Source organism: Schistosoma haematobium, chromosome 2 (genome assembly GCF_000699445.3).
Source record: "Schistosoma haematobium chromosome 2, whole genome shotgun sequence".
NCBI classification, from domain to species: Eukaryota; Metazoa; Platyhelminthes; class Trematoda; order Strigeidida; family Schistosomatidae; genus Schistosoma; species Schistosoma haematobium.
Window position 1 is genome coordinate 24,563,052 of NC_067197.1, and position 26,656 is coordinate 24,589,707.

At 31.1% G+C, this 26,656-nt stretch overlaps 2 protein-coding genes across 2 annotated transcripts; one reads left to right on the forward strand and one right to left on the reverse strand.

Annotated features, from left to right (window-relative positions):
* Positions 1-3,942, reverse strand: MS3_00010791 (uncharacterized protein). Its single transcript, XM_012942051.3, has 3 exons — positions 3,709-3,942; positions 1,024-2,680; positions 1-371 (listed from the first exon to the last, which is right to left on the reverse strand). The coding sequence occupies exons 1-3, from the start codon at positions 3,933-3,935 to the stop codon at positions 186-188; spliced, it is 2,070 nt and encodes a 689-aa protein (XP_012797505.2). The 5' UTR covers positions 3,936-3,942; the 3' UTR covers positions 1-185.
* FER1 (Dysferlin) lies at positions 2,808-26,607 on the forward strand. The gene is made up of 6 exons (XM_051214701.1): positions 2,808-2,916; positions 6,737-6,903; positions 8,064-8,182; positions 14,906-15,052; positions 22,253-22,387; positions 24,692-26,607. Exons 2-6 carry the CDS (start codon positions 6,849-6,851, stop codon positions 24,815-24,817), a joined length of 582 nt encoding a protein of 193 aa, XP_051067884.1. The 5' UTR covers positions 2,808-2,916; positions 6,737-6,848; the 3' UTR covers positions 24,818-26,607.
* Positions 26,608-26,656: the final 49 nt, after the last annotated feature.

Below are 26,656 nucleotides of genomic sequence, written 5' to 3' on the forward strand. Positions count from 1 at the left end.
TTCAATAAAAAAACTGTATTAGTAAGAAAAAGAATCATCTGACAAACAAACAAAAAATTCCAAATAAGTAAAGTAAAAATAAACAAGAACAAAAAATGAACCTGAGATTCAAAAAAGTTAGCAGAAACTGACTATAAACAAGAATTAACGGTGTTTAAAAGTTATGAATAGTAAGGCTGGAAAATTCACGTTAAATATTCATCAATAATTTGTCCAATTCGTTCTTGCAAATCACAAGCTCGGAGTGATCCCTGTGTTAATGCTTCAATTTCAACGGCTAGTTGATAAATTTGATGATACAACTTTCTTCGATTCTTCTTCGGTTTGGTGTTTGCAGTTCGTGTTCGGCGATTGGCAAACCAAGAACTCACCTGTAATTGAAATGAGTTTTTAAAAAACTTGATACCATGAACAAAAAACGTTGAACAATATTTTTAGAGTAATCCATAACTCAGCCATAAACAAAATAAAATTGTTAACGTCTATCATTCAAGAAATTATGGTTCAAAACTCCAGAATGTACGTTTGATAAGTGCATGAACGAATAGTAATAGCTAACATTCGAATAACCTAATTATGTTTATTTTTTGCACATCGAGGAGCTTTTGAAGTAAAGTTTTCCAGTATACTTTAATTTATGACAAACTCTAACGTACATGTGACGCACTCTCCAAGGTCATGGAAAAGCAACTTCAGAAAAAGAACATTTAAATGCATCTCTCACCATAAATTATTATTTATTTCAATAACTAATGCACACAAATTTGTGACAAAATTTGCCTAACATTTAACAAATATATAAAAAGGTTGATTGTTGTTCTGACTACTGAAATTCCTAGAGTCAATTCCTGAATAATCTTGTAAAAAATTATATGAAAAAGCAAAACTGTCGATTTTTAAGAAGCTTACTGACAAGCTTAGAGCTATCATACAACAAATAAATTAGATGTCATTAAGAAACATATAAAAAAGTCACCAATAAGATGTTTCATAACTGATTATCAATTTATAGAATTAACCTACTTGGATGACTGTTATTCCACCAAGTGCTGCTAATTCTTCTTTCTCCGCTGTTGTAGGATACGGGTTATCTACATGATTTGTATACCAACTTTCCATCACACTCAAGGCAGTTTGATTTAATGGTCTATTTCGTGTTAAATTGATCGCGTCAGAATATCTTTTTGATCTTAAGCGGGAATTAAATTTCAGTTTATCACTTTTTGACGTCCATGAATAGCTATTTCCAGAGATTGATTGGTCTAAACAAATTTCATTTTCTCGGTGAAGGCTCGAAATATCAAATGATGTGGAGGAATTTTGGGTAATTTCATCTTGAGGAGTATGTGAATTTTCCGTTTGATTTCCGTTGAGAATCGAAACACATATAGTCTTTCTCTGTTTATCTGACAATCTTTTGCGTGATGAACATTGAACAGAATTCAGTTCTGGTTGCCATGACGTTTCACTATGATCAAAGCTATTCTCATCTTCTTGAGATTCTTTATGATTATCAGCAGACTGAGCTGAAAAATCACCACTGCTTTGTGCGTTCATTAAAATGAGATTTGGTATATTACCGGCAACCACAGATGCCCCGGAGTAATCACTCGATATTTGAGCAATAGAATGAAAAGCAGACATATTTTCCCCTGTACATAAATTTACTGCTGAAAGTTTCGAAGGCTGAGACTGTTCATTTGGCTTTTCACTGATGTGCGGGAGATTAGCACCACTGATGAATAAAGAGTGTGAATTGTAGGAATGACCAAAGCTTGGATTACAAGAGAATGAATTTGTGTAGTTTATCAGTCCCTTAGTAGCAACATCCGAATTACAAACTGAGCCTAATTTTGAAGCGCAATTTTCAGCGTAAAATCTGTCGACCCAAGGCCAATAAACGTTATGAGTTTGCGAATAAAACGATGGCCCTTTAACACAAGCATTGACGCTCTCAGAATTCTGAGAACTATCTTGATATGATGAGATACAGTCTATCACGGAATTTTGAGAACTGACATTAATAAAATCGCTTGTTGTGTAATGTTGAGAATGTGTATTCATTAAGTTGTACGCAAATTCAGGAAAATTTGAATTATACGACTCTTTGGATTCGTCCTCTTTGACACGATAATTGTTTAAACACGCCTGTGGCTGTAAAAGTTGTTGGTCTGTAGAAGTAGGAATGTTTCCACTGTCTACGTAACCATCCAATGCATTTTGTTTATCATTTGATAGATGACCTGTTCTTATGCTAACTGACTTATAAATGTCATCACGCTGACTAATCCAAAATGTATCAGGATCACTTTTGAAATTTCTTTGATTATCATTCTTCCTTGATATATCTGGGGTTGATATTGTGTCACACTGGTAGTTAAAGATTTTGGTGAATTCATTTGTAACTGTTGGTGTAAAATTGTGATTGATAACAGTAGTAATCATATTAGAAACAGGGATGTAACTGCAAGAATTCACACCATGACTAACTATGGATGCTACTGCGTTGACTGTCTCGTTGTTGTCACTTGTAAATTCTACATAACGACAAGTGTTGTTTGTTAAGTTCTCTGGCACATATGGAATCGTATAAATCGAATGGCATGCATTAACGCAAAACTGAGGTTCACTTTCTTCAAGTTTAGTAATTGCATCTTCAGTTGATATGTAACTATAGTTACTTCAAAGTTTAAAAGAAAGGAATTAAGAAATAAAGGTAAAATCTACAAATATACTCACATAGTACAAAAGATGCATAATAGTATGTAGTGATCTACAGAGATTACTAAGTCGTATTGATCCGCATAAAAAAATTTAAAATATTTGATCAATATATATTGTAAGGAAAGTTAATAATTATTCATACTGACGACATAGTATCACTTGTGGTAAACGATAGAAGGACTCCATTTACACGTAAGTTATCGGGATTAATTAATTAATTTTTTTCTTTATTCAGCTTTACAGCATGATAGTTAAAAAGTATATATATATTAGCAATAGGGAACATGATGTCCAACAACAGTTTTCTTGTCACGACATTGAATATTATACTCATCACTAATAAAAAAAGTCGAAACATTTAAGACGCTATACACCTCTATAATTCATCTACACAGTAAACTCAATTTTTATTATTGTCACTATCGATATTTAACATGACATAAAGTGTGTGAATGTTAAATTCTATCAACCGAGTAACAATCACGTTAACTATGTGCTTAATTGTGGAGAATAATTTGCTTCATTTAAGATCTATGAACTTAAAATTCTTCTGAACTTATGAAGCAAATATTTTGAAAATTTTATTCACTGTCCGGGATTCTTAACGAATTTTCTTTGAAAAGTTGTAGTAAATTTTATGATATTCAATTTATTTCCATAACATTTAAACTGAAATATTTTGGGCTTACGACTGCATATTACCTACATTAGAGTAATGTGGGTAGAATTCCGTCATACGCTTCAAAGAATCTAATGATGAATTAGTAAACCTAGTCAATCAATCATCGAAATAGACCTCGGCGAATACATGTGATAGCCGTATATCAATAATACATCAGTCTTCAAATGTCCTGATTAATTAAGGTTATTGTATATGAGATTGTTAATATGCTAGATTCAGACTAGGCAGTAATTTATCCAAACATTTTATGTTCCAAGTACACTTTACTACATATCTTAAAATAATGACCTTGACTAACTTACCAATAGGAACTGTAGCCACTTTCATTGACTGACGACTCCAAATTATTTCTAGGGTCTTCTGCCACAATTTTATTTGATCGGTTATCATATAGATCGGAGTAACGTTCCACTCCTGTCGGTGTTCCTATAGTATTTTCATAGCCTAATTCTGTTGGACTAGATCCGACAGTATGTTCATTTGATTGAGAGTCCGTAACTGAGGAGTTGGATGTACAATCTAGGTCCATTAATAAAAGCGATTTAGCTAAATTTGAAGACCATAAAGTGACTTATAAACAATAAACATAACAATTTTATTGGTCTGACATATTATTCATTGGTCGATCATTTTATCGGATGGGGAGGGGAGACAACAAAATCTAGAGGCACACTTTGAATGAATTCTTATCGATTGAATGACCTATCCAAATAATCCCCGAAAAACGCACCAATCAACGTTTAGTATAATAAACACGCAAATGTGATGCTGGACTCAGTTTAAGTGGCTAAATTATTTGGTTGCCTGATGTTTGTAAGTAATAGGTTAAAAATACTCTGGGATAAACAAAATTAATAGCTAATAATCAGTCATATCTTTAACTTCGGGAGAGACTTATCGATTTTTTATAGTTTAATTAAAATTGGGTTCACCAATCAAAAAGTCAGCTCTGCATATTTGTTCTTAAACATAAGCGTCGAACATAAGATGGATACTTTTTGTTATTTGAAAAGCAGAAAAATCTGATGATCGATATCAGCTGTTTTGAGACTCCTCAGTAGTATCCACACATGAGATGGAAATCTTAGTTTAAGGTCTTTTTTGATATTTAGTAGCTTATATTAAACCAAATTAGCATGAATAATAATAATTTTTTAAGCGAAAGCATGGAAATTTTCGGCATCTCATAGCTATTATATCAACCGTTAAAACGATATATCTAAGAACATTTTGTTTGTTTGTCAATAAAAAAATTAGTTGACATAATACTTTCTTAGTCAGTATCCATCAATTAGGTAAGTATATGAAGGAGAATTCCCATATCAACAAACAGTAACGATCAATATATTTAGTCTATTCTCTTTTAGTAATGCTCATAAATATTCGTCATCGACTCTACACAACATATTGTTACATTAGTAATTAATTTCTCAACGAACATTAAAACATTTAGCCACTGATAGAAGTCTATTAAGAAACATGCACTTCGTCAAGTTTACGACATAGTATACAATTCTTGGTAGTTCCATATGATGTACAGTAAAAAAGGAATGAAATGTACTAGAAGTGTTCACTAACGTAGCTCATTAATATATATAGTAAACAAAATGGCATCGTAATTACTTTTCATAAATGCTATGAGAAGTAAGGCTTCAATCGAATGACAATTTCCGTATATATAAGTATAAATACACATAAGTAGTTTGATTATATCCACTTATGACTGTTCATTGAGTTATCCATGAAAAACGGGTCGTACGTACAATGTCCTGTGTTTAATGGATTTATAATAATTATGCTACTAACTAGTAAATATTATGAATATAAAACTATGAGTGCAATTTTTAAATAATTCAGTAAAAGATATCAACTAAGGCATTGAAACGATTGAATCTCTATTGTGATTTATTGTTATCTGTGCTGTTAAATGATTGCTTTCGTTCATTCGATTCAACAACGTCATTTCTCATCAGTCAACCAATAATAACTACACCCATAAACAGTAACAACTGACTGTGAATTCAGTTGGAAACTGCAATATGTTTGATATGAAGGATTATAGTAAATTTGAACTGTATGTTGATAAAAATTAACGAATATCAAGATACTTTGTTAGTTTAACAATATGACTTGTTTATGAAATAACTCTGCAACTTATATCAAACTCTAGGTGTTGTGTATCACTCTCATAATGAACTACAGACACTTAGTTGTTATTAAACTAATTGTGACCAAAAGTACATAAAAATGCTCGGCTAAACTAGTAATTCGGAAGATTTCGGTATGAACATGACCCGTGTTTATATTCATATTGCCTTCAGTAGGTAAATACATGATCTGTTCCATAAAAAACTCTGAGAGGGCTGTATCCTTTCATGATGAAATCTAAAAAAATATTTCACAAAATCCAGAATATGGTAATAACTGTGTATAGAAATGAAATGTTCAAGAAAATAGTAGTTTTCAAACTGATCAAGTGATTTAGTGATGGCTATGAAGACTACAAAGATGATGTTAATACAGAACGAACATTGATGAAAACACTAAACTTGGTAAGCTTTTCATACTTTCCGATTATCGATCAACTCCTCGAATAATTGTTGGTGAATTGAATTTAGAAGGTCTGGCTGTGTAAATAGTAAACAATAAAACACGAATTGATAGTATATTTTGAATAGCTTGACTTATTAGGACTTCTAGAGACACTTTAGACGATAGAAACAGAAAAAAAACAAGTATGTAGCCACAAATGAATGTTACATTAACTGGAATAAGAATAATGTACTCTATATGTTATAACAGAAATCCCTAATGACCTGAGTTAACCTATTAATTAAAGAAATCTATTATGTAAAATAGCAAGCCAGTAACAATCCAATCTATTCTAAATCTGTCATCAAATTACCGATTGACACTGTTTAGTTTACCTGTTATTATTGATCAAATATTTCCTATTACAAGTTATATTTTGGGTCATGAAACTTGGCAATAATAATTCATAATTCAGTTTAATAAAATAACAAATACTAGGCAAATAAAATTATATGATAGTTTTTCGTACTAGACAAATGTTTTATAAATATTATCAATACTATTACAGTTTAGTTGTATGACAGAATAAAATTGTCCAGTCTAACCAATAAACTCGAACTACTGCCCTCAATTCATGTATTAATTGTTCTAAATTTATTTACATATGCTATTGGAACCACTAAATAAATAATTTCATTTTATAAAACCAATTAAATTACTTAAAATTGTTTATATTAATAATATATCAATATAATAGTACACATAATTTTTAATCATTGATATATATTAAATTCCAAGGTAAAACAATAATTTAATATTTAGATTTAACTTTACAACTAGTTGACATTAACTACATTTGTCTAAGCAATTGTTCGAAGAAATTTCATTTAATATACATCATTCAATTCGTATGAAGATCATGATGTGGATGATAGTATTTATTACTTGGATTCTTGCTGTGTATGGTGAGTGAAACTTTAAGTATTATGGTGTAATGTGTTTCATGTTAATTTGAAAGTATCTTTTTTGAACGGTTCATAAATTGATGAAGTGAAATGAACAACACGTAAACAATTGTTATTCAATATGATGTATTCTGTGCAACAAGATTTGATTAAACACTGAACTCCTGAGGCGTTTTCTCATTTTCATTAAACTTTAGAGTTGTAAGGTAAAAGGTTTCTTTTGAATAGATGACATCATTTTAAACTTAAATAAATGGTGCTTTCTTTACTGTGGAGATAAAGTGTTATTCAGATATGAAATGGATTCTCTATTAAGATGTCGAAGGAAAATAACGTCTGTTTCAATCCCAATACAATCACAACTTTTAATATTTCCATTATTTGTATTATGTAATACACTAATATATATCAAAATAATTAAACTTATGAAAGGTGGATGAAGTTATCCAATTTATCAAACTCCTCATTAACAGTGACGTTAACGGTATATTTTAGTAATATACCTAGAGAAAACTGCATGTAACTTTCATATCACGAAAACTTGAAATGAAGGTAGTACATATTTACCACGAACAAAGTTGTTTAAGATACTTGAAACAACTACGTCATATGTAGACAGAATTTTTGAACCAGCCTGGTTAGAAAGTAGGCTTTGTTTGTTGGGAATGATTATTCATCTGCATTTTTAAATAGTTGAGTGCTTTTGGTCAGCTATTTACATCAGCTGTACAACTAGACAAGTCCATTACTGAATTTTCGAACACTATCCTCCAAAACTAAGGGCAGAAAAAATAAGGATAGGTATGAACACCATACTTTTATACTTGACCGATACAGGACATCAAGAAGATTTGGATAAAGCTGTTAAAATGTCAATAATTTTAGACAATAAACATACATCTTGTCTTAAATAAGTAAATACGAATCATCTGTTTAATGTTTCAAAAGCATCGGAGTTTTACCGCTTGTTACTCAAAAAAAGTCCCAAAGAATATATAAACATTCAAGATATTCACTTAATAGTCTTTAAAGTTATTTCTATATTTACGTATATGAGATAACAACCAGTGTATGGGGTATCGTTTAAAAGTCGCGTATTTTAATTTCCATCACTTTTGTTATATTACATCAACAAAATTACTTTTCTTTCGTATTTTCAGCCCCAATTCAAATTCGCGGTGAAGTTGAAGACCCGACTGCTTTAGATGACCAAGTGGAAAATGGATTAAATGATCAAATTCTAACTGAGTATGAGGCTTTTTATATTTATGACCATATCGTAAGTGCGCCAGTGTTGACAGAGTTCTCTGGTTTTTATTTTCCTAATTGTATTTGAAAAAAATCTAGTTCATTGTCGATGAAGAGAGACTTGTTATTCTTGGTGTCACCAATGTCATTACGATAATTTATGATCTGCTTATTAATAGGTCTTTCTTATTAACCGAGAATAAAGTTTTATCATAATGTAATCAATAATGGAAATCAAATTCGAATTTTCGACGATTTCTTTCGCTAATAATGATAGAAATAACAACGCATTATTATACAAACATCTCTCAAAGTTTTATTTGAACAAGTTGTTACTTGTAGTTGATTCATCCTATGAATTATTGTCAGTAGATGAAGGGGAAACTTTCTAAATACTTATAATAGGGGGTAGGGAATATCAACGGCTTTATATCTGCGATTTAATAACCTTACTAATATTTCTTATCTATTAGTGTGCAAAATTTTCTGATCTATCGTAATTCTTTTCTTAAATAAAATCATTTGGTTTAACTTACAATATGAAGCATATATACACATAGTTTATTGATATTGGTTTATTTTATAACCATATAAATGAACAGTATGTAAATTTTTTTATCAGTTGAATGTCACAAATCTCACTATAGATATTCCTGATCGGACTAGAGAAGTCATAGTGATTACTTGAAAAATAAATAGATACAATTCTGATTAGGCTTGTATGTGAACTTTTTAATCTTCCTCTGATTATTATGTTAATGCATACAGTTCACCGTATTTGTTACATCAAGTGTCTGTGTCATAAATAATCAGTTGGCACTTAGTTCTCTTAAATATTACTGAAATGTAACTAACTACTTAATAGATTATATTTTTCAATGATTCAGATACTAATCTTGCACATTGATTTGTTCTCAGAAAGAATTGAAATGTGATTAATTTAAGTATGGTAAATATTATTAGTTTTAAGATTAGATCTGAAGGTAATTTATGTAAAATATCGTTTTCAGTTACAAATAACAATTATTCTGGTTCATTTATATTCTGCTTCTTTAAGATAGATATATCACTAAGGTATTTGTTGTATTCCAGTAAAAAAACCTGATGAGGAGATTTAACAATAAAGTGAATGATTTTTCCCTGTCTACTTGATTTATGGGATAAAATATTATGTGTCTAAAACTATTTATCTAGTATTTTCGATGTACAGACAAAATTAGTACTATCAACCAAATATCTATTAAATTCAAGATATGCTTAATTCTGTTTATTATCTCATCGTAATGCAAAAACTGAAGTTTAATGAAATAACCGAAAGGAAAGCGATATTAAAGAAAATTCCGTCACTCATTAATCGCTTCCACTAATATAAACATTCAACAGTTTAGATCAAATGAATTCAAGTATCTTTTATTCGTGCACAATTCAACATGAACACTGACGCTAATACTCCAGATGAGATATTGTACTAACCATCATGTAGCATATAGACTGTTTAACAGTTTATCTTGTACAATGCACGAGGTATGTGGATTGTGTGTGTATGATCTTCAGGAATTGATATTTTGTGGGACTCCAGTTGTAGATTACAAATGTCTTCTAGGATGTAGATTGCAAATAACAATGGAAAGCACTTACGTTATTAGCTGAAGTAGGATTGCTCTGAAAGGATGCTTGGAAGAACCACTTCACGCCACAACATCTTTATTCAAATTACTGAACCACCTGTCTGAGTTGTATCGAAATGACTAAACCTTCATGACGGAGTCTTTATGTTCATAGGAAGTAGTAGTTTGAGTCTTCTGGTAATTAACTTTTCCACAGTATTATGCTTCTATAACTTTAAAACTTTTATTATACTTCACTTATTTTCACCTTCTCAGTCTCTCTAACCTTCTGGTTTACTTTATTACCATTCTGCTTGACAGAAAGTTGTACGTCTGATCCCCGGTGAGGTCGTGAATACTCACTTCTGAAAAGCCCCATATTAAGATGAAACAGTAATTCAATGCTTCCAGGTGTTATTTCAAATATACGTTTCACGGTCTAATTATCAGAACACTTCTTATTACGTAATCTTATAATTTTCATGAATGTCACTTCAGTGTCTATATTTTTCTAATCATTGACCTATTTCCCGTTATGTAACATTGATTCAAGTCTTTATTATTCTCATCACAACTAGTACACCTGTCATCACACCACCGATTTGTACTTTTCACTTATCTAGTTTATTCCACTGTTATCATTGACTCATAAACTACCTTGATTGGTCTAATAATTTCATATATGTATATAAATATTACTGTATATTAGAATAAAGCCTGATGAAGATCTAATCGAAAACGATATTGTTCGCTTATATTCATTGTTCTAAATTGTATTCAACCAAACTTGTTTATTTTTGTATAAAGATTTTACGTTAACTGTATAAATTGAAATTCATATTCATATTCATAAAACGGTGTTCGGCTGATATATGAGAATTACTGTTTCCAAAAATACTAACAAAAAATTTGAAAATCTGGTCACAAAACATGATGAAGCGTAACTTTCTAATCTATCTAAATTCATAATTTCTAATTATTATAAATAAATATAGTTGGTAACTAAACTCTTAATACATTGGTAATTTTATACAGAATGTATGTTTTAAGCTTTGTAAACAGTCTAGTTTAGAAAAAAAGTGACAATTTTTAAGCTAAATAAGAAAAATTACAAATAAGCAATTTAAACCAAATTGATTTTAGTAGCAACAACAACAACAATTGGGATTCATCTTTAAATAATTGAATCGCAAATAAGATATGCACAGTTTAACTAATACATCTATTTCACTGGTTGAAATCATGAGTCAATTGAAGCTAGACCACCATGGAAAACTTGGAAGCACTGGACGGCCGTTTCGTCCTGGTATGGGACTCCTCAGCAGTGCGCATCCACGATCCCGCAACACGCGAGATTCGAATCCAGGACCTACTGGTTTCGCGCGCGAGCAGTTAACTATTAGACCACTCAGCCGGCATCCAACAGTGTTAATGTCTAACTTCAACCAATCCACGAAATTGCGCCACCGTACACCATTGTCTTCAGTGAGTTCCTATCTCACAACAGACCTGATTGAACTCCACTGGTAACGACTTCTCACCAGGACGAAACGGTCGTCCAGTGCTTCCAAGTTTTCCTTGGTAGTCTAGCTTCAATTGACTCATGATTTCAACCAGTGGAATTTCTAAAAATCTCCACAAAACCCATTCTGATAATAATACATCTATATTATTTTTACTGTTTACATATTAACCACGTGTGAATTCAACTCGAATTCCTATAATAAGATTAAAAGTAAATTCTTTTTTTGTTGATTATCACTCATATTTAAGTATAATTATCAAAAAAATTTTGTTTTCAAATAATCAATATTTTGCATCATTCAAAATATAGTAGATCTACATAAACAAATGTTAACACATCTATTCAAAAGTTTTTGTGTGTGTGTTCTGTTTTTAATTTTTAAATTTAAAATTTAAATTTTAAGCGATATTATGCACTCGGACATGGAATATTTTCTTTTTTAATGATAAGTGGAGAAGGTGAGAAATAAAAATCTCTAGTCGTAATTTATAAGGGCGGCCTGCTTGAGCATCTGGGCTACCTGTTTCTGCCATCCAGATATTTCAACAAGTTATCTATTTTTGTTTGTTTTAATATATCATTATGTTTATTAGTCGCATAACCTATTCTGCTGCGTTTCTGAAAAGTGTACAACCTTTCGTTGTCAAACTTATAAAAAACTCAATAAGAGACAATGTGGTTGCTGGCAATATACAACGAAAAGAATGTACATTATTCCGATGTTCATTTACTGAACTACTAACATCTAGCTGGCGATCACTCAATATTTATTGAAAGGATCGACCAAGAAGAAAGAAACGGAAACTTGTTGAAATACTTTACGTTGAGAATTCTATATTGTACCGAAAATATAATATTGAATAAAACTGATAATAATAATAATAATAATAAAATAGTTTACTTGTAAGTTATCATTGTAATATTATAAAATCAATGACAATGCAATCCTCAGTAACTGTATTTACAGTGAATAGACAGAATTGAAAATGACTACAAAAAAATTATTATTTAGAAAGACATGATCAGTTTGCACAGAACATTATTGATCTAATACACCTTAAAACAGTAAATTGAATGAATAAAGATTGATTTAAAATTCTATTATTTGGGGAAAAATTGACAGCTGATAGATTCAGTTAGTTTACTCAAGAAATAACATTTTTTTTAAAGGAGTGATAAAAAGTATACGTGATGAGCCATTGTTGATGTGTAATGGAGTAGTCCTCAAATGATTTATGACAATGGTCTTTAGGGTAATCTCATGTTTAATAGTCACATAATATACGACGTTTTCCCATTCATTTCTAATAGAATTCTAATTGTATGGAGCGTGACACAGAGAACTACTTAATAAGTGAGGTTTTGAAGTTTCAGGGTAATTTTTATTCGTAGTTTGCCTAATCCTATACATAATGTCAGAAGAAAAGTTACTATTTCTACGACTTCGGGTGATTATTTTTTGAATAAATTACACGTGTAACAATGGCTGTACAGAAAGCAATCAAAACACACTAGTGAATGACTCACGATCAATCAATAGAAAGTGATCCGAGGTAACTGGAGCAGAAGATACTATTTACTATTCAGTCTATAAGTAGTACGTCCACGTCATAAGCCGTTAACAGATTTCATTCTATATTTTCATTAATACACTAGCTATATAATCAGCTTGAATGATAAACTGATTCACAGTTCTCGATCGTTTAGCTACTACGATATTTTAAGCCAAACCGAGAAAATTAATTTACAGTAAGACAGGTTAGATCCAAATATGAAACCATAGATGGTGTATATACTCAACATTTAAACTCGGGTATAATGAACATCAAGCTCACTGGTTAGAAACCTTCGGAATAAGTAATATGCAATTCAGAATTGGAATACTTTAATTTATAAACACTAAGCATTAAACATCACTCGGACCTCTGTATAGAAAAATAGTTTGTGATCACTCTCTGTGTATGTGTTGACTGGTAAATTCACTTTGATATTATTTTAATTGCACTATTCTTTATTAACGATTGTTCACAGATTTTAACGCAGTAGTTAAATGTCGGTCAAAAGTGTTTCCATAACCAACTAGTTAAAAATTACGATTAATTGGGGTGTCTTTACAACTCTTGTAATTTACATATTATAACGTATACCTTAGTTTTACTTTTTAAAGTTTTCAATTACATCACTTGAATTGCTGTCGTTCACAATGATAATGTGTTTCTTATTTCGTTTAAATTATTCCAAATAATTATTGTGATTTCAATCTGTTCTTATTTATAGTTGATCGATCATAAAATAAAACGAACTTACAAGATTAGTTTCAGTAATTTCTGCTATCCTTACTTCGTTTGCTTTAATTACAAGGGCTGATAACTATATAATGATAGATAGACTGAGATTACTCTGTTAAGCACAAACAAACTCTAGAAACGGACACTTTTCGATGTATTGTACTGGTCCAGTCAGTCTAGTCAATCTATTCGCAATCTCATCTGAGTGATCTCAAGACTCTTATATCACATGCAACCAAGTAATGACTATTTTATGATTAAAATGTTAAGAATCCTGACCATAACTCCTACCTTGACATGGTGGTCGGGCGTGTATGTTGTATTGATCCGGTAGAGCTACATTGGTCGCAACATAGAACTCATACCAGGCAAGTTATTAGGACAGTGATAGAACTGAGAGCAAAAAAATCATATTTCGAGAGCGGAATCATTCCACCAACTAAATAAAAGCCTGGTAACGGTAAGTTAGTTATCTCAAACAGCCAGTGTCTGCGACCATTTTGTTCTACCACAAGACAAAGGGGCTTGGTTCAAAAATAAATCATCTCACCTTATCAGAAAGATTCTCGTCGCTAACTGTAAGGCCTCAAAAGTAATGTGTTAATTTGTCTAAAACTTATCACAAAAAATTGTCGTATGTGACCACCTTCAAGTGGTTATCTCTCAAGCACCACAGTCATGCTCCCAGGGTATTAAGACCACTTCTAAACTAGTTTCTGTTGAAGATACTTCAAGAAGAGAACACCACTGGGCGGGCAACCGTGATGTGACAACTGCCCCAATATGTGCAACAACACTTGAAAAGTTTTTCATTATTCCGTTAGGCTATTGGTAGGTTGAAATCCTTTCACAACTACCAGTTGTAACATTGGTAATATCTATCAGTCATTTTCTTCGTGTTAGCATAAAAATAGGGATCATAATTTACTTAGATTTTTAAGTATTTTATTGGTTATGTGTTCTCTTAGCTAGATGATTTAATTGTAAAACTTTTATTATTGTTCAAGACAATATCACTAGCACTTACTGCTAACTGAAGCACTGAACTTAGCTATAAATAATCTTCACTACTTCTGTTTTATATATGTTTTATACAATTCGTGAGAAATTTTGAGAGAATGGAGGAAGTCATGTTCTCTATAAGTTTCTAGTTGTAAACAGCCTAGTGAAATTCTTCAGCGGAAACATGATGTATTAATCTAATTCTGTTCACACATCCCCATGCAATCATACATTAGGGATTTCTTTAACTTTGATATTCATTATTTAATTTCTAGATATAAACTTATGAAACGTCATTAATCTACATTCCCATCTTTTCACTCCAATTGTAGGCGTCTTATCTATCTAGACCAGAGGTTGGATTGTCAGGTTTCGCAAAATTTTTCCGTGAAAGTGCAAACGAAGAATTGGAGCATGCACGTAAATTCAGTGAATTCGTCAATAAACGAAACTCAAAGGTTGTCCTGAAAAATATTTTAGTGAGTTTGACAAAATATTTTAACGGTATATGTATGATGTTGAAATAAAAAGTACCGTTTCTTATCTAAACCAAAATAATGTCCACTTTATCATATTAAACCTAAACAAGAATAAAATGAACTTGTGTGATGCAGGTCATTATAATAGGGCTCGATATTTGTTCGGATCAATATATGTAATATTGGAAAAATCATTGTATTCGATAAATTTATGTTTGTAGGGTGTATTGATGTAGGTGTGAAAAAAGTTATAATGATGCACTAAAATTTAAATCTAAGAGAACAATTTCAGGTCGAAAATAAAAAAACTGGTGAATAGTAATCATATTAGGTAAACCGAATGACATTTGTCATCAATTTGAGGGGTGAGAGGATTCTAAATAAATGCACATTACTGTGATTGCAAAAGTTTATCTGCCTCGAACCAGACTGAATAACACTCACAAAATTTAGTATCAGGTTATAGAAATAGTGATAACAAATTGCACACCAAACCATGAAAATAAACATTTGACCAAATGAACTTTATTCATAACTGGAATATATAAAAGATCGTTCAGTTGCCATGCAACATTTCGTTCCCCACATTCATGATTTTTTCTTATTATTTGTGATTCACGTCTTGCAGAAAAAGTTTCTTACAACTTTTCACTGCTCGGATTAAATCAATTTAAGGAGAAAGGATTATAAATTAAAGGATGATGTTATATCCCACGTTGTTAAACACCGATAAATGTTGATAGTATTATTAATCTAATTAGAAAATGATTATACCAACGCTTAATTCACCATCCGTTTTGTCACGTAATCCTCAGATTTCTTTTAATGATCTAGGTTCTTCCTAGATAGATAGACGGAAAATAAAGAGTACATTTTATAAAACTATATCATTATATCTAACCATGATATTAATGTAGGACCTAACATGAAGTTATGTTGGTTCCAGTTACAATTTAAACTGTTGTTTGACTTCGATCATTATGACCCAGCATAAATGTCTAACCCTTCAGAGTGTTTCACTTTGGTTCACTACATCAAGAGGAAGTTAACAGAATCTTTGGATCAATATTTTTGAGCTTTATTGGTTCCGGCTGAGTTAATTTTGAGAAAATCATTGTTTTCTATAAATATGGCGATGAGCGAGAGTAGTGATCTTATCAATCCATATTAATTGGGTATAAAACCTCGGTCTCATCACAAAAATAATTTATTTTTTGTAGTGATCTTGAATTTACTGAGTAGTATGGTGTACAAATTGAAGATAATAATTTCGAGTGTCAACTATTTGATAAACGTGCTTTACGAACCGTAAATTATTATGTGGTTAAATAATTGACTTCAAGAAATTCATAAAAACCAAATCAAATTAAAATAACATTTATATCACATCAATACGTGATCATTCTATTCAGTTAGAGATAGTTAGTTAGATTTATAAATGCATCAGATATCTTTGAGATGGTTTTATTTAGTTATTTAAAACACTTCATATGACTTAGTACAGAATAGATGGAATGTAACTTACAGTGGAGGCCAGGACACGTGTTTCACCCTACTTTTTTTTGTCTAAACACATTGGCAAAAAGGAGTCTTGTGAATAATTTGAAAGGAAATCTGAATGTCATTAAAACGAGTTCCCCAACTAGAAAAGTATGCTGTTGCTAACTTATTATATGTTATCATAAGTACATAAAGTTTTAGCTGGATGTGAATATGTTTATCCAATTTTGTTCTTTGTTAGTTGAATAAATTTCAATATAAAAGCATAAGGATCATGTTCTACATTCATGGAGTTAAATCATCTATGGATAATGCTTGATATTCAAAAGGTTGTACAGAAGCAAAGTACTAGACAATAGTGCTTATAAATCTGCTGTATGATTAGGTATTATAGTTTTTGATAGTGAAACACGAAAAGCAATTGTATTCAATTACTGGTCTCTCTTTCGAGTACTGTGGAATCTTGGGATGATAATAATGACTTTGGATTTCGAGTGATAATAGATTTAGTTGTCTACATCTGTAGAATAATGTACAATGTTGCATTAACAACTGTCCACTTTAATTTTGTCTGCCAGTTAAATTTAGAAGCATAGTAGAACATATAAATGGAAGTGATCGATGATGTCAGTGATTATTATCGCAGTTTGTAGAGGAAATTTTTGACTTCTTGTTTGAGATTCAAATGAAGATTAATTATTTACTCAAATAGTAAATTTTAGCTGAGAAAATCAGCTGAGACCTCCAGAAATAGAAATTTCCGTGTGATTTTATGCTTTACTAATATCATAAGCTAACGAACTGAAATTTATCAACTCATAAATATTACTTGATCTAGCTAATAAGGCAAACAATTTACTATGTTTGACTGTTCGATTTTTGTTATGCTAGAGTATACACTTTACATGTAACAATTAGTAGATCATAGAAATTATGTAACATAAAACTAAGCAGAATTGAATGCCTAGATGAATTAATTCCTTCTTCTTATCTTAATTGATGGACGTTTTAATTTATCATTACACTTAATCCCATCAAAAAATTCTTTTTGGCTAGATCACTTTCCCATTTATGAACACTTGCATGACACTAATAAAAGCTTTTCAACACAATATATATGATATCGAGTTTTTTAAACTAGTGACGACATAGCAACTTGTTTGGTTGAATTTGATCAGTAATTAAAGTAATAAACAAGCATAGCAATAGTCATTATTCATTAATCAGTCAGTTGTAAACTTCGTAGTCCCATAATTTGTTCACAGACCCAAAAGCTCAAAGGCGAATTCACAGACTGCAAATTTGGGCGACTTAAATTTGAGTTTCTCAGGAAGCATCAGTTCCCCAAAATTACAAATTCGTCTTTCTGAATAGTACCAGCCAGTATAAAACCTAGGTCCAGAGTTTCCTGTCGACTACCTCCAACTACCTAACACTTCGTTCCCTTTATTTATTTTCCTTACTTACGTGTTGGTTTCACGGTATAATAAATGTGGGTAGTGACATATCACCTTGAAACAGTTATGAGATTACTTTCAATAATTGATAAGTCATATAATTATATGTATCCTATTTGTATTAATCGGTATAATATCTAAAACGTGCTACGTAAATGAGTTGAAACTTCTAAACTAAGTTTTCGGTGTGTTTAGTGACTACCATTTTATTTCGACTTCTCGATTTTCATCTATGCTAATGTTGATTTTGTTGCTATTAGGATTGACGTATTCCTTTACAGCGTCCCAAATTTTTTGTGACTAGTTGATTAAAACTTCCGGAAACAATATCTTCTCTGTCATAACATTTTAAATGATTAGTTTAGGATGAAATATCTTCTTGGTTCTCGAAATAACAAGTTTACATGGATGCAAATGTTATAACGAACATATTTAAATTACTAAAAATTTGTAAAAAGTGGGTTAATGATATATAACATTAGCGTATCGTTTGCTTGACATCATAATACGGAATGAAAGCATAGGTACAACAATGTAATTTAATTGCATGTTACATATAAACAAGCTTTTCATGTCACTATTATTAAGAGGTTCCTGAATAAGATTACATAGATTTCTGATATTCAGGCACGATTATGAAATGTCCACAGTGACTCAGTTCCATCCTTTCTCTATGCTCCTCAGAATTCTGAATTTAGCAGCTGTCTATTTTTAATGTTATTTAAGCTCACTTGCTGATTACCAACCATATTTCTTATGTTTGCCTTTCTGTAATATTCGACACTATTATCTCTATTACGCTTCTCATCTTGTTAATCTCTGTTGCATATGTTTCTTTAAAGTATAGAGAATTGAATCGATACCTTGTAGTTTCCTGCTTCACACTTGATAGTGACTGACTATACAGTAGATAGAAAGGGCAAAACGAGTTTCACGACAAACACATTAAGTTTGGTAGTGCTAAATCAGAAAAAACTTATTTGACTAGACAATCTTACATTCTATGAAATGAGGTATAATTGTGAATCTCTAAAGAACAATATAAAAATATCAATAGCTAGTTATACAAGCTGAACATAATCTTCATTAGGGACGACTAGTGGTTAGAGAAGCATCTAAAATAGTTGGCACTCCAAAGTTGAACTAACTACCCTGTGACTCCTTGAAAATGTACACTAACAAGTTCACACGAGACTTAACCCAACATAATTGTGTATTATAGCGAGTACAATATCTATGATTGACTTATACAGCTGTGACCAATAGTTTTATTACTGTAAATGCAAATAAATAGTTTTAGGCGATCACAAAAATATGCCAGCTTAATTAATTAGTCATTAGATGGATTATGGTTTGTCTGATTGATAAATACACACTGAACATGCATAAATTACTTCTCCGAACAATTTAATGAATAACAATGTTCATATATGTATAGTTTGTTCTCTTATAAACAATGGAAAGATACTGAATACATTTGATTCCGTTTGAGTGTATACATATATGTTTGAACACAATAAATTAAATCAATACTTACCTTCCCATGAAAGTCAATTGGACCTATATCTCACCACGTTTATATATATATATATATATGCATGCCAATAAGAGACTGATCAATTTCAGTCCTAAAACATCAACGGGAAGATTCAAGTAAAACAATACCAAGTGAATTAAACTTCACCCCATTGCACAAGCAAGTGGTTATCAGGACTCCGTAGCTAAGTGGATAACGCGATGGCGTTTGAAGCGAACGGTAGTGAGTGCGAGTCCCAGAGTGAACGTCAACTCTGAGATGCAGGTACATCCAGCTGACGAGTCCCAAACAGGACGAAACGCGCGTCCTGGATTCCACTGCTAGCCACTATCCCTCTTTGCTTAGAAATTGAATTTAGTTTGTGTTTTTAGAGGTGGACAATGAGCGGACATATACACTGGTTTAAATCATTATTCTAATGCATCCTCCAGTGATGGGCAAATTATTTAGTAAGTATGCATCATTTAGAACTTCTGAACATCTCCTGTTCATTTTGTGTGTGGCCACTGCATATTAGAGAGTAACTTTCATTGATTTCATTTCAATTCCTACCATTAATTATATAGAATTAACATAAACATTATGCTTTTCATCCAGTATGTTGGGCTTAGCAAAATTGACAAATATATCAATTACCGCTCACATTGAAGTGAGTTAAAACTTTAGCTGATGGCTAGTTTTGCTAGAGCTTACTTCGTTTATGACCGTCTGATCGATTTAGATTTTCAACGATCCCGAAATTTTGCTATAAAGCAGAAGTAAAATGCGAAGAAACGTCACTAAGGTGATTATATTAAAAACCTAATACATAAAAAAAACTGCTAAGTGTTTAACTCGATTCTGTTTTGTTAAATATAAAATATTCTTGTTAAACAAATAAATCATACTTCTTAAACTTGATTTAACTAAAGTAAATACGAACACTTTTTTCGTTCTGTTTAAATTAAACACTCCATTATGCTGTCATTATTCGGTTTACTGTTCTATCCTATATTCCCTTATAAGTGTTTTATAATTTTAATTATTAAGAACTAAAACTCGGATGATAAAAATATGAGATTGATAATTATCAGTCTTTTGTATGGGGAATCTTTATATCATATTCCCTACTTTACCAACTGACTACTCCACTAACAAGTGTTTGCAATTAAGTATTAATCATTAGTACCATGATGAACCAAAAAGGAAAGTGAGAACACTCAGTCATCAAGATCACTGCACATTTATTTGTATGGAACTATCATGAGAAAAATAAAAACCACAATTTTTACTTTAACGATAAATGTTAGTTTATTATATTACATACAACATAAATAGTCAGTATCTTAGTACAAAAACTTGCTGAACAAATTTTCTTTAAAGGTAGTGACGAAACCAATTACAACTGACCACTTTTTTAGTTACTAATTTTGGTTAAACATTATTTCTGTATTGACTAATCATCGAATATGAGGTAACATCACGCTTGTTTGCTAAGTAGTGCTGATCGAATCCTAGCAGTTTAGTCGCTGAATGACTGAATATAGTGTCATACAACTTTTGATGTATTTTTGTGGTTTGAGACAAAACGTGAGAAGCTCTCCTTGGAATAGTTTTGTTCTGGTTGGTATTTATTATTAAGGTCCATTGAAAAAGCCGGTATGCCTTATGAGATTGGGACCCGGTTAATTCGGTATTCCAGTCAAATGTCACCACCAAGCTATCCAGTCAGTGACTAGTCTGTTGTAGAACTGAAATCAAATTAGAAATCTAATGACTTTGCCTGTCACTATCCTTATTTGTTCAATGGTAACAGTTCTGTTGATGTTTATTCCCTCTCACTATTATTAATGTTACCATGACCTTAACTTCCTAACTGTTGATCTTCCTTAATTTGATCTTATTGTGCTGATAAAATATCGCGACTTGTTCCACTTCTATGCATTTCTGCCCTGTGATATGTTAATGATGACTAGCTCAACTTAATTAGTCGGTATTTATTTAAAATTTTGTTGACAGTAATATTACGTCATTCATTTGTTCAACTCGAAGCATTTACAAACAGTGAAAAAATCTGCTTAACATCAGTCCAGAATACATCCTTTCGCAACAAATATTTTACAAATACCAACTAAATTCATTAAATTAAAAAAAGTTTCTTACTGTAAAACATAGAAATTGTGATAAAGCAATCGACAAACAGAATATTATATCCTGATTGAATCATAGGCATGTGTCGGTAGTAACTATTCCCATGACTAACATTTAGATTAAAATAATTTTTAACCCTGTTACGTAAGAATGGTTTATGACAGTAATAGTATTCTTTTTCCGAAATTCAATCCGTTTATTTATTTTTGAATACATAATTTAATTAGTCAAAGGTTAAAATATACCTTTTTAATTTATATAATCTTGAATTCGTTGAAATTTACTCATGTTAGCTATAAGTCACTACTTTGATTTAACTTCATGCATAAATATCACAATAACTATTTACGTAATTGAAATTTTTTAGATGAACTGATCGGTAAATACATTTTGATTGTTTTCAAGAAATTAGCTAAAATGTCATATTATTTCTTGCTTTCAACGTATTCTATGACATAATGGACTTCATTATATGAATCCTGGTAATACATATACCAAAACCTATATAATTTACAAATTTACCAAGAAATCTACATGCCACTTTTTTTGTTTGATTTTACTCCATTCATAATTTAGCTTGCATCTTCAGGCGTACCAATGGATTTTAAAAATATTCATGAAGTAATTGATACAGCAATTAGAAAAGAACTTCAAGTCACTGCACATATCAATGAACTGCATAAATTAGCATCGCAAATGAATGATGCGATTGTGAGTTTTGATTATTTCAGATGATTTTATTAATTTTCATAACATTTTTTGTTGACTATGCTTCTTTCACTTACAATTTTCCAATCTAATAGATTCTCAATAAATATTCTATTCATTCTACATCGAATGATCAACTGTTTATTTAAAAGTTGATAATTTTGTTCTAAAATACAAATATATATCGATCACTGGATTTCAACTGAAAAGTTTAAAATGGCATCTTTTCTATCAGACTTAAAGTTAACAGTTTTGATGTTGAAAGATAACTTAAAGTACAAGTTATTAGAGTTCTTCTTTTTGATATCAATAATAACTGACATAGGGTTTCAATTCCGTAAATAAAAGTTATCTTTTACTATTTACATTGGTAATGTTATTTATATCAGATTTAATAAAAAAAAGGTAAGACTGATTAGTCTCAATTTTTTTACCTGGATGAGTTAGGAAGTAAAAAATACCCCTTGAAATTCTACTGATAATCCTGATAATATTCTAAGAATGAGTAAAAGGCTATTGAAAATTAGTTTAGTAATCGGTAGTAAAAAAAACTGAATCCGGACCGTGTATCCAGTTTCATTCGAGTTTTACGGATATCCAGGTGAATGATGAAATTCTCACTGATATTCAAACCAGAACCGATCGATTTATACATTGAATTACTATCTTTTCAAACTAATCAGTTACGTTATGATATTGTATTTATTAGGATTTTTTCTTATTTTTTTCTAACGTAATCTGTTTAGATAATCTGACTGACCAATTCCCTTTCCATCTGTCTTTTTAATTACTCATCACCGTTATTACAAATAACACCAAACATTGTCATTCAGCTGGTTAATTCACAACTTAATCAATTCCTGCTTTTGATCTTACGCAACTACTTGCTAAAATTAACCGATTATGTAATGTCATCTTAAATTCTCACCAGCTAAGTTACTAACTGCTTAATGTCTTTAGGGAAAATATTGAGATATATTGATTGATTAAACGCCATTTATTAAGTGACTTAATACTTAGTTGTGAAACCTATTTATTATTGAATAGCTATACCAAGAAACCAGTATTTCTCCGCTTAACTCATATTTTCAATGTTACATTGGGAATATTAAGGACACTAACGTCGTCTATAATTGAATAACTAACTATTGATCAACTCACTAAGAAGAATTCGCCTTGAAAAGTTACCAAATATCTACAATTCATTAGTGTTTATTTACATTCGAATATCGTATAATAATAACTCTTCCCAATCAGTCAATCATAAACAACTTATAATCTGATATAAATACACACTAGAGCACGCTGCTGAATAAATTTAACATGAACTTTTCACCTGTTAAGTTTAATAAACTAAATAAACAAATATATAAGATATTGAAAATACATTTCATTTATTGATTTTTAAACCATTAGACCCTAGTTGAACTTTAATATCTATTAAAACAGAAAGAAATTATTTTGTGTTGTCGTTGACATTTTATGGATCATTTTAATGATTTATATTTGGATTTGTTGAAATTCCTATTGAAAATGAAAGTGATTTTAACCATCCTATGATAAGATGTATGTAGTTTGATTTCTTCTCACCAATGTATAAGGTATTGTATCTTTTCTCTATTCAACAAAAGTTCATCATCATGACAAAATAATTTTTTTAAACATTATTGTAAACAATTTTCTCAAAGTATACATTTCTAAACCACATTATATATATATGGAACTCGAATGTGATGAGTCAGAATACACTAGAAGTACTCAAAATTATTCTACTCATTCGCCTAAGATAAATACAAGGGTGTTTTTTCTTAATAACTTTGAGATGAGCCTTATGATCATTTGAAAAATGGAGAGTAATAGAGGAAACTGCTACCTATTTATAAACGCAAAATGTATGGTCTATTTTGATAGTTAATTCATATACCAGTTCAAGAATTGGTAGAAATAAGGAGTATTGACTAGATTTTTCATCATAAAGTTAAGGAGATTTCAGTAATACTTATGCACTCAATTGCAAAGAATAGTAAGTCTAAAAATATTCATCCCTACTTAGTTTTAATCATATTGTCCTTGGAGTGATTAAGTCAAAGAATTTCTGTCTAATATTACCAAAAGCTAAGTAGTCAGTGGTATAGTAACGTTGCTTGTATTAACTTATCTTTACTGTTAAGAATGACTGATCGCATAATGTCAATAAACCAGCGCAGTTAAAGTAATTCACTAAAGCTTAGAATGATTTGTTTCCTGTGTACAAGTTGTTAAGTAAATAATTAAATATTACTACAAATATTTTGTGTATTTACATAGACACAAGATTTTTTGGACGATTTTCTACAAGAACAGGTGAATTCTGTTAGTAAACTAAGAGAAATGCGTGCTCGACTACATTTGGATAATAGTGCTGTTTACCTGATGGATAAAGAATTTCGTTGAACTGGTAATCTGTTTGCAGCAATAAGAATTTCTTTCTTTTATTCTTCTTTAAAATCTATTGTTTAAAAATGATAATGATTTTCTGCAATTATATGTAAATTGTAGACGAGTATCATCCTTTTTTGTATAAAAAAGGTTACACTGATTTTACATGTGCTTGATCTGTCTTTTTATTTGGATGTGTTGATAAGATATTATCTTAAGTGATTTGTTAATCTGATTTCCTTCATAATCTTAAACATTTAAATTCAAATAGTAATGATAAAAAGTTGATATTTATTTGACTAGTTTTAAAAAGATGATGAATACGGTATAATATTTGATGTATTCTTAAAGGTAAGGAAGAAATCTGTAAGTAATCGATCTTAAGTATTTGTCAGTGAGATGATATTATGATCATTAAAGAAGATCGGTAAAGATAATATGATTTTAATTGTTAGGAGTTAATTGGAATAAAACTATAGAGCTCTATACTAGGACAACACAATTGTTTGGTGGATCCTGGTTTTAAATAGCAGTTTAGCTACAGCTATTTAACAACTTAAATTGCAAACACTGTAAATTTAGGATAGTTTTTTCCAGTAGTATGTACATGGAGAAAACTACAAACAATAAGACATTGCAAATAACTCTTAGACAGATTAACTGAATTCTAAAACTACTCGTAATGTTGAAAATTACCACCTTCAATTTGTAAACTTGAAAAGTAGATATAGAAATTTGACATTCACTTCTGACATGAGCCGTATTTTAGCACCCCAAGGAAACAGTGAATACGTTCATCACCCGTTTATCCATGGAGACGATGGATTCGGAGTCTTGTCTCACTAGTTGCTTCACTAATGCATTGGATCTTAATGAATAGTTGTACTCATGCTGTCAATCTAAAAGTCTGATATGTTTACTAAATAGATTTTCGTTGGACTCAAAAAGTAGATAATTTTTTAGTGGTATTTGTTCAACGTGCTTGAGTAATTACTTGGGGTGCCAATGTACTACTTAATACTTACCCAAGTAGCTTAAATAGACTTCTCATTGTTACGGTAGATTTCATCACATACTAATGTTCGAAGATAGAAATATTTGACAGTATTTCATTTCAGTCAGTCCGTACTTAACTATAAACGCCCATACAGAATATTTACTATCTCCGCTTTTGTTCAATTTCATCGTGGACCTATTAAATTTTCTGGAATCCACCGCCTTCCAGGCGGTCCACTTATTGACTTAGAATGCACACATGAAATACAGTCTTTTGGTAGCACTGAACAGCAATGCCAGGATGTTTGAGATGCGTTTCTCCCCCTTCTAGATGTAAACAGTCGCTTCAGAAGTGGTCTGCGTCAACGCCTGAAATAAGGATAGGAAGTGAAGTAGTAGAACGCGTCAACAACTTCACTTGAAAGTCTGATCAGTAGTAATGGGTTGGTGTCTGATGAAATCTCTGCACGCACTCAAAAAGCTCATTTGGCTTTTGAAAAGCTACGTCACCTATAGCGAAGGTGAGATATCCGTCTATCAATTAAAAGGCAGCAATCCTTTCTGTTTTACTTTACAACTGCGAAACGTGGCTAGTAGGAGTAGAGGATACTAGTATTTGATCACAAATGTCTTAGAAATATTGCTCGCACCTGTTGGGATCACCGGGTACGTAATATTGAAGTTAGACGCAGGGTGTTAGGGAATGACGGTAAATCAGTTAATGAGGTTGTGAATCTTCACCGACTGAGATGGTTGGGCCACGTGTTACGTATGCTTAAACACCGACTACCACGACGCGAAATGCTGACTAGTGTTGGAGATGGTTGGAAGAAAGTTAGGGGAGGCCAAACCAAAACG